Source organism: Pungitius pungitius, chromosome 3 (assembly GCF_949316345.1).
Source record: "Pungitius pungitius chromosome 3, fPunPun2.1, whole genome shotgun sequence".
In the NCBI taxonomy this organism is placed as follows: Eukaryota; Metazoa; Chordata; class Actinopteri; order Perciformes; family Gasterosteidae; genus Pungitius; species Pungitius pungitius.
Genome location: NC_084902.1, coordinates 8,586,791 through 8,597,140, shown reverse-complemented (window position 1 = coordinate 8,597,140; position 10,350 = coordinate 8,586,791). Strand labels below are relative to the sequence as shown.

Below are 10,350 nucleotides of genomic sequence, written 5' to 3'. Positions count from 1 at the left end.
AATAGGAATTCACAACAGTTGTCATTCCCTGCATGTTGTTACTGTCTCGTTGGAAAAAACAGTAAACAATGCAACTACTACTGAGTCCTTAGGATAAGGGTTACAAATTGCTATTTGCTTACAACATTCACCAAAAGGCCCATAATGACCATGAAACTGCACAGTGTTAGATTGTAGAGACTTTAGTTAAGACTTTAAAACTTACTTGAATATCCACACTTATTGAGGTACACATACTTATTAATATGCACATATATATAGAAATCTTTAGCTATCAGGGCTGTGAGTAGATGGAAAGAAATTAACAAATCGCGATGCACAAACCTTTGAGGATATTTGTTGATAAGGCTTCATTGTTTAATTTAAATGAAATGCAGGACTTGTCACCCAAAACAACAAAAACATCTATTGCTGTATCCATTATTTCAGTTTTGGCCAAATCCTCCTCATTTTCATTCAGCAAATGCCCCAGTGAGCTGCTGCAGGGGTTTCACACATCCACATGATTATATCTGGAAGCTGTAAAGTCCACACACAGTACAGGTCATTAGTTTAGCCTGGAAAAGCCGAGTGACTCCCAGTAAACACCATTACTCAAACTGCACATCAGTCCTGGGAATAAGAGAGGCCGCAAACCAATGTCATGTCGTGTATGGGTTCATCTGTATACACACAGCAAACACTTATATTCATGTGGCACTTTAAAGTGTCTCATAACTTAATTTATTGGAGATCTTTTGTAAATTGTTGTCAAACATACATGTCATGAGAAGTCAAGCAGAGGAGCAGTGTAGCATGCATCACGTTCCCATTGCAAGCATATAATTACAGTTAATATTTTAATAAAAATTATGTACAGAATATGATAATAATAATAATAATACCATTTTTAAATTCATAAAATTTCAAATATGTGGAAATTGGCGTAGCCTCATTATATATAGCAAGTAAATTGTCTCTTATCTTAACGCACATTCCAATGAGTGGTAGGATTTGAGATCAGAGCTCACGGTTTCAGTTTTAACACTGCAATGAACACTGACTTGTTAACTTTATGATATGCAGAAAATTTCGATCATCAAAATGTAAAGTACATACACACAATAAATAGCATTTTGCAACTTGTATGTGTGTGGTATACACAGATGTTTCCGTATTTGACAGATACAATGATTTTACATAGTTTATTTTCTCCATGAAGCAGGTCATTGTTACAGACATTTTTTGTTTTACATTCAGTGATCTGGAGAACGGGACTCCACAACCAACTCACGCACAGAGCCGACGCGCCTTTCAAGAAGACACGCTCAGTTTTCAGTCACTCCGCTCCACAACTTTAAAAAGCAGAAGGCCGTTTCCCCCATGTGGCGAGTTTTCCTTAACAGGATGAGGTATTTGCCAGAAGAAATTATTTTATTTGTCGCTCTTCTCTCAGTCTTATCTGACAAGTGGGGCTTCAGCTTAGCAGTGCAAGATCTTAATGAATGCCTTCCTGAACTCGACATTGAAGGTGGTGTATATGATGGGATTTATGGCACTATTCACGTAGCCCAGCCAGGTGAAAGCATTGTACATCTCAGCGGGGACCTTGCATTTTGTGCAGTGGGTGTTCAAGATGTGCGTAATGAAAAACGGCAGCCAGCATATGATGAACACTCCTGAGGGGATGCAAGAACACAGGGGGATATTCAATAGAGAGACACAGAAAAGAGACAAAGCAGGCTCTTATATGGACGGACTCTAGAATACAAGTAAACAACCAATACATTTTTATTGCATTGCTATAGTAAAAACACAAGACGCATGGAATTTAAGTTTAATATCAGCGATTGTAAAGAATCAATGTCAAAGGTTAAATGCACCATACGTGCAGTGACAAGTGAACCAACTCACCGAGGACAATGGCTAACATCTGAGTGGCTTTCTTCTCCTTCTGCTGGGAGATCTTTCTCTTGCTCATGGTCTTCACCGAGGTCTGAATCTTGCCATTAGGTAAGGCCTGGGCCTGGAAGGATTTGGCGACAGCGGGTGCTGGATCCCCGGGCGCTTCCGTGGTCGGATCTACATTCTTTCCTGCGTTCCGGTCGTCCATCGGGGGAGTGGGAGGTGTGGAGGTGGGGCTCGCGTTGGCTCGGTTGGGCATCAGTTGCTGGTGGCTGGTGGCCGGAGTGTCTCCCAGGGCGCAGCGTGGCTGCTGCTTCTGTTTCGGTTTCTGGCTTCTGCCAGTGTTGTTCAGCTCATCCAGCTCCAGATCGCCCCCCTCGTTAACTACGTCTTTGATGAATATCTATGCAGCATCGGGAGGAACACAAAGACAAGGATTCGGTTGGTCATTTTTTTCATCCAGGCATTGGGGTAACTAACAAATGATCACACATTTCAGTTTTCAAATTGACAAATCAAGGGAAACTTTAAGGCGACACATTGATTAAACTTACAGTCAGTACAAAAAATGTTGCTAACAATTAAGCGTGTTAGAAAAGAAGCAGTACAGAAAATGACAAGAAAAAGAGAACGCACCACTTTCTTCTTGTTGACAGGAAAACTCCCATTAGATTTAACAATCATGGTGCACAATGTCACATCTTCTGGATGAGTGCACTTATCCTGAAAAGAAAAACAGCAGTGTCAGACAGGGAGAGGTAACAAAGCACAACTGACAAAACAGCTTACTATGCATGGATCCCACAGCCTACCGGGTCAAGAAAGGCTATTTCGAGCTTTGGTAAAGAAAGGCACAGAATATGATGTGAAGCTTCAGCTGCAGCTGTAAGTCCCTTTGCCCGACATTTCACCAAGATGATGCAAATGAATCAAAAAATTGACAGTGTAAGTGAAATTTTATTTTGAATAACATTGTTTTAATCAGAAAAGATGATGTACATAATCAGTCAATGTGCTGCCATTTGACCACTTCACAGATTACATTGTTATGGTAATAGATATTTTGTATTTCCTCTAAACTCCCGTGTTGGTTTTAAATATCCTCCCCGATCTCATTGTATAACAAACACAAACACATCACAATGTGAAGTCATGCATGGACATGAGTAATGCAGTGCACTGGTTGAAAATGATTACTTGGCAGCCATTTCAGCTGCATTATGTCACTAAAATCAATAATCAGAAATGCAAAAGGTATTTTTAAAGTTATCACAATTCATGTTTTGAGACGGCTTTCAACCCTGAAAACCTGATCCTGATCCAAAAGGTATCCTGGATGGAATTAATTATAGAATACTCCATTTGCATACATGGCAAAAAAAACACTTGCCTAAGGTGTAGTAAAGGTTACGAATTTCTTTAGGCACAAGCAGAGCTCTCCACTAAACTCAATGGGTTGCACTATCGTAGCTGGTCTATCAGTAGGTGCTTAACCGCTGCTGAGATATACTGCACCCTCTTCAGCGAGGTGTAGAGAAGCTGCAAGCCCCCCTTGCTATAGAGCTGTGCCTGTGCTTGCAGCACTATGATATTTGTAAGGTCTTTAATTTAGTCTTGCCCAGCACAGTGCTCAAGATTTTGAAATGAATCCTTCGCCAAGGCTTCAAGCAGCATTAGTGGGTCCCAGTGCACGGGAGAAATACCTGGTGTTGCACCCTGACCCCATGAAAAAAAATCGGTTTACCACAAAGGTCACCAAAGACAGGTCTCTTGCCCTGTGCAAAATCCTCTGCCTTGAGGGATTCAGTTGCAGTGGCATGTGACACCAGACCAAGAGGAGGGAATAGACCCCACTGCACAGAACGGGGGATCTATTCTCTTTTACTTCAACCAGGGATGGAACCTTGACCAATTTGCCTTGTAACAGGCAAATGGTGCACCCCACTCTAACCACCTGGACGGTGTAAACAGCGCAGGTGGACCTGTCAGTCCTCTTCATCCTGTTCCTAAATGGTTACTATGTTGCTTGTGCTTCTTTGCCGCCATGCAAGTGCTGGCAAATGACCTCTGGAGGTGATTAAATCTAGTTGCAAAGATCCAACAGAGGCCTAAAATCTCCTGTTATCTAGGGATCCAGGAAGTATTTTCTATAGGCCCCTACTTGTTTCTTGTGTACACTTGCGATGGACACTGCTTGTTTCTGTTTCTCGAATCTCTGCAGAGAGGTAATCCATCTCTGTAACATCTCTGTATCGGAGGATAGATTGTCAATGACCTGTATATCCATTTCAGAGAGGGAGGCAGAGCTAACCTGAGGATAATGTGGCATCCTGAATAAGCTAATTTGTGTAAATCAACCAGCTGTTTTTTTCAACCCACAAGACTCTTGAAACAGAAATTCCTTCTTTGGAGGTCAATCTGCGAATCATTTTGCAACCTACGGGTTCTGATAATTGAAGCTTTCTTTCCTAAACGTGTTATTTCTCAAATGGCCAGCAGGTGGCAACTGCTGTGGTTACAAAAATAAGTCCGATTGTAGGGAGGTGCTTATATGGCCGTACTCCTCACCTCAGTAAACACTGTACTATGAGTCTCAATCGCTAGTTTCAAGTCTTCTTTAATAGAGCATGTTGTTGTTTCAGTAAATAATGCATCAAGTATGCCACCTTTTGATTGACGGGTCGCTGGGATTCTCTATGTCGCAACTCCCCAGTCCAATTGTGGTCAATTATTTCCACTAGTTATAAAAAAAACAATGGCGAAAGCCGTAATCCAAGATGGGGAAAGTGAAATGCAGAACTCTTCATAATGGTGGTCCACAAACCGATGTATGTCATAACATTGTAAACAGTCTATAGTATATATGGCCGGCTTTCAGTTAGAACAGAGAATATCCCTTTTAATATATTTTGTTAGAAAAAACACTTGTTTAGGTTTTACTCTGCATAGTATATTATGTAATAAAATGACAATCCATAAAACCAACAAGCATAATTAGGTTGAGAAGATCATTGATTACAGTTTTATAAAGAAACAAATCAAATACGACATAATTTTTTATACTCGCTGTAAAGGACATCTTTAAAATGTTCAGATAGTACAGAAACATCAAGTTTCTCTCGAATAATAAAGGCACAAATTATTGCCATTTACATTACATGTCATTTAACTGACGCTAAGTGTCTTGTGTCTCAATAAGTGAATATTGAGATTGTAATAGTGATTTTATTGAAATGCAACTATATTGCATACTCACTTTCAGTGAAGTGGCCACATCAGGCTCGGCAGCCAGACAGACGCGCTGCTTCGGCTTGGTGTTGACACGTTTCCTGCGCTTCCTCAGAACCACATAAATTTGCACATAAACCAGCAGAGTGATGATGAAGGGAACATAAAAGGACACTATGGAAGAGTATACCACAAAGGCTGGATTGGCGATCACACAGAGGGACTCATCCCGGGTAGCTGTTGAGATAAGCAAAGGGTGAATAGGTCCTTAAAACCCCCTGTTACATTTTTTGTTTTGTATAACTGCATTTTTGTCCATTTGACTATAAAATGGTCTGAATTTTCAGTTTACAACCAAGGCCTTCTCTTTTAATCATTTATTAATTTTAGATTCTGCAGATTTCTCATCGTTTAAGCTCCCTTTCCCAGTAAATTTTATTCCCCCAAGGGCAACTCAATTGGCAGCTTGATTTGGCTAAAATTCGCTATTCAAACTTGGATATTAGCAGTTGTCATGGATATTATAGATGTCACAGTAATTGTTTAGTTCATATTCACAACTTAATATCTTCACACATCTGAATGGTTGTGCCTACGAGACAGAACGGGTTGCCCATTAAAGTGTCCATTTTTACCTTAGAATTCTGTTTACAGTGTAATATATTCTGTATAAAAGTAAACCCTTTAAAATAACTGTTATTTGTATGTCATTTTTAATTACAAAAAAAACGGAGGTGGGTATTAAGGGAAATGTGGGATCCAGTTTTTTCACCGCTTGAGCCTTCACCTCAACTTGAAAGTTGCACGATTAATGACTCAAATACCCCTTTGAATTAATGTCAAAATGTTGACATTTGCAAATCTGAATGGAGCCAAGGACACAAACTCGTGGCTGAGTTCTGGTTTCTGGAAGCTCACAATGGTGATTAAGGCACTCAAAGGGATGAGTGGCTTCAAAAAGAAAGGAATTGAACCACAAGTGCCAGTCAGCAACAACTAAGAAGCCCTTAATCTGCTTTACCTGTCATTCTTCCTCTAAAGCCATGCATGTTTTGCGTAATAAGCAACGCAAAGAGCTAAGGCTCGCTTGTTTTATGAGGTAATCGTTTGCTGCTATGGGTAGCTGACACTTTTACAGCACCATGCACGGTACATTGTGCAATGCTGTGAATAGGGACTTCCATTGGAGCAATTTTGCAAACACGGGCCAAACATTTAAAAGATACACCAGCTATCTTTACAATGTGTCTACAATGTACATGCTGTACTACACTGTGCAGTGGAGGCCACCATGAATAATGCAGGCCGGCGCCACTATTGCTCCACAAATCAAGTCAAACATCGTGAAGAGAACATTTATTGTTTGAATCGTCTCCTTTCTTACCTGTGTTATTTAGGCCAAACAATAGGGGGCATGAAATGGCGAAAGACAGCACCCACACCACAGAGATCATTACTGTCACCCGTCTCCTGGAACTGTAGCGAGTATTGTACAGCATTGGCATTGCAACTGCTGTGTAACTGTGAAGAGAAAATAGCCACTTCGTTTCAATGTCAAACAAAAAGAGCATACAAACAACTTTTTATGAGTATGAAAGCTGTTGGCACGGATTTCAATTTATTCATGAAGGATGCAGTGAACGTGTCCTCTTTCTCTTACTAGTTCTCTTTCTTCATCAATGGATTTCAGCTCAAAAGAGGGCGGAGAACATGAAGCCTACAAGTGGCAAAAGCGAGAGATCTTGCTTGTCATCTTTGATCAGGACGTGTTTGATGTTGGCAGGCGCTTTGGAAACAGCTATGTACTGTGAACTGCAGTTTACATGAAGAGGAGGAAGTATAATCTAGTGTTTAACACCCAACGAAGATATTTTCATTGAACCCTGCTAGCGTTTTTTTGTGCAATTTAGTTTTTGAGGACTTTGGCCACAACTTTTCAGGGACTGTTTGGTTTGAGTATCTTTATGTACCAGTTTCTTGAGAACAATTCATACAACATGGTTTCTAGAAAGTCAGCTCTGTCAATGATTCATGAGAAAAGAAGAAAAGTAATCCACATGTTAATTAGTGCTGAAGAATAAACACAATGTGCATTTTTTCAAGAAATTTCGGAGGGAATTACATGTAATTAAAAGGTATCAGGCCTTCCATCTCATATGCTTGAAGCACAGTTGCCACAAACGGTGTGAATGATATGTGAATTTCAGCTGCAGTTCTTAAAAAAAGGGATGTGAAATATGTGCTCGGCACATCAAGTGTTGTTACAGTGCAGCTGTTAATCGATCATCCAAATTAACTGCAGGGTTTCATCAGATAAAGTACATAAACCTGTAATTAGCACAATCATAAAAGCAGCATCTTGTCTCAAATAAAATCTTCTGACACGCTACCAACCTCAGTCTAAACACGTCTACAGATGTCTGTGCTTTCAGCATACCAAATGAGAGGAATTTTGTGGATAGATTAACAGGTTTAACAGATCCAATTATTAGAGATTTTTTGAGGCTCATAATCATATTTTATGTCACCTGAAGGGAATATTATGAACAATTATGAATGTACGCACAATTTAAACAGCCTGTTGTTTTTTCTCATGGATTTATAAGAAGTTTTATGTTTGTAAACAGATATGAATATGTGTTTTTCTTATTTCATGTCACGGAAGTTGAGGCCTGACTCCTCTGTAATGCTTGATAAATACGTGCCTATTATGACTCATTAAAAGTATCCTCAGAGTAAAGTAAAGTGCCTTTTGGCAGCATAATTTAAGCTCTGTCCAATCACATAATAGTAAGCGTATATTCATGTCACCTCCTACACAAAGGCAGTTTTTTCTATAGTCTTCTCCTTTTAAAGAGTATGTGAGTGGATCAACAAAGCTTTTTTTCTAACAATGTTGTTTTCTGTCTTGTCTATCAATGAGACGTTGACACATTCACAATGGTGATAAAAACACTACAATTACAACTACAATACTTTGATTAATACACACGGCTGTTACCTGAAGCTGTTTGACTGATAGAAGGGAAATACATGTGATTCTCATCCTCACTTCATTAAATCATAGGCATACAAGCGGCAACTGAGATGGACTTGAGGCGGGGAAAGGGACTCCTGCTACTGCCTCCCTCATCCACAGCAAACATGCACAAGTCAGGTAAATTAATATTCCACTCAGCCCATTCATTTCAAAAACACGCAAACAATGATCTGCCATGAGATTATTCAGAGTAGCTTCTGATGAGCTGTTTGTATTCTGGAGTAATTCATTCAGTAACAGTTGAAATCGTGCGCATGAGTGATGACGCTGAGTTTCGATGTTGCATGAAATTAGATGTTCTTATCTTTATGGATCCAAGATAAATTGGGCATGAAATTAAACTTTTAAATTCTACAAAAAGAAAATATGTGGAATTCTATGTCCCTGCTTACAAGTATTGTCAGTCTCAAGTTTCAAAGGAAATGTTGTGGTTGTCATTGCATGATTACTTCCTATAGTTCTTTAGTATAAGCTTGGGCTTTCCATTCTACTCAGCAATTTTTAATCCACTTTAATTTTCTTTATTTATGAGTGATCATGCTAGTTATACAACTAGTCAATCAGTTTTTGGACAAGCATTAATGAGTGGAGGATGACGACACGCTGTTGTGAATTGCAAGTCCTTTTCAATAGAACAGGCTCTAAGATCTTTGACCTATTCCTTATATAATTCGTATTTTTATATGAACACAAATCAAACGCATAGATGCAAGGAGTCACTCGTAGTAACACACGCAGAGAATGACAACTCAGCTCAGCAGCTCCTTTTCTTCTCATTGTTTTGTTTAAAAGGCAACATTATCTTATTGCTTTACGCTCACTGAATTGTTTTCAGCCGCGGGAGAAAAGCTTTAAGTGCCCACTTTAAAATACCAGGCTCTGAACCAAGCAGCAGACACCCCACAGTTAGTGATATGTTGATGAATACAAGCATTTAAAAGCTAAAGGCTGAAAATGTATTTTGATGCAAAGAAACAAAGTGGCAAAAGCAACCTTTCCATGTTTTGATGAGATAAAGGACATGTTAGGGCATCAACTTTCCTCGACGGACCACGAAGCCATGCTATAAATAGTTGATATTGGTCCAATTGGTATTTTGTGTAGAGGTTTTATGCGTAACTGTGTTCGTCTGTGAGTGTCCACAACTAATATGGCAGCAAACTGCAACATACAGTATTTTGGATGCCCAATTCTTACCAGCTTCTGTGATAGATGGTTGAAATCTGTATGTGTATCTCTTGTATTAATGTATTGTACTGTATGACCTATGCACACTTTTATTATGTTATACCATAAGAAATATATATTAGTGCTGGGCAACAATAATCCTGGTGCTTTAAAACGGCAGTATTACCTTTACATAGTAAAAGTTGTATATAGTAACAGTTGTAACACTGCCAGGACATTAACGTTTCATCTAGTTATTAAAAAACAAATTACCCTCCATGATTACCATGTAACATTATAACAGGCAAGTTAAGAATCATAAACCCATTTTTTTATTCTTCTGAATAGCTACCAGCCTAAAGAGTTCATTTTATCAGGGAGCAGCTTGCTTACTTTCCCTATAAAATGTATTTTTAGTGATGCAACTTACAAATAACTGTGGCTTTATCAACGCTGCAGCGTGGAAAAGACATAAAATGAAAATGTCCATGTTAGCTACCATACTTTTCTGGTAAGGTCCATGTTAGCTTTCCCAGCAGCCGTCTTACTGTCATTGGTTGAAGTCGCCCCTCCCAATCATCAACGTCACCCTACTCAGAGCCATTGAGCTAACTGCGTTAACACATAATAACAAATGTTTTTGAATGAATGCCATGCCGCGATAATAACTGAAATAACGCCGCTGTGAATGGTGTGACATAAACGTTTTTATTTTAGTATATTGACATGGGAACATTGCCACATTCCCCTAGAAAATGTATGAAGACAGCATGAAAGGCAGCCCTCAGCAATCAATGCAGTGTATAACTCACCGATCAATGCTGATTGCACAGAGATTGAGGATGCTGGCTGTACACATCATCACATCCAAAGTGACAAAAATGTCACAGTGGATCTTGCTAAAGCGCCACTCTCCCACTACCTAGAAGAGAAAAACATCAACAAACGGTAGTTAACAGCAACAATCAAAAGACAAAAACAGTGCACATTGGCAGAAATAATGTGTTCTATTTCTTCAACACAAAGCAATC

The 10,350-nt window shown here is 39.3% G+C and overlaps 1 protein-coding gene across 1 annotated transcript in view; it reads right to left on the bottom strand.

Annotated features, from left to right (window-relative positions):
• Nucleotides 1-283: 283 nt before the first annotated feature.
• drd2a (dopamine receptor D2a) overlaps nt 284-10,350 on the bottom strand; it is a 32,725-nt gene continuing 22,658 nt past the window's right edge. The window contains exons 3-8 of the mRNA XM_037472393.2: nt 10,132-10,241; nt 6,497-6,633; nt 5,141-5,349; nt 2,521-2,607; nt 1,894-2,287; nt 284-1,658 (exon numbers count right to left, since the gene is read on the bottom strand). Of these exons, the coding sequence (XP_037328290.1) occupies nt 1,462-1,658; nt 1,894-2,287; nt 2,521-2,607; nt 5,141-5,349; nt 6,497-6,633; nt 10,132-10,241 (1,134 nt within the window). The 3' untranslated portion in view covers nt 284-1,461. The remainder of the gene's footprint in view (nt 1,659-1,893; nt 2,288-2,520; nt 2,608-5,140; nt 5,350-6,496; nt 6,634-10,131; nt 10,242-10,350) is intronic.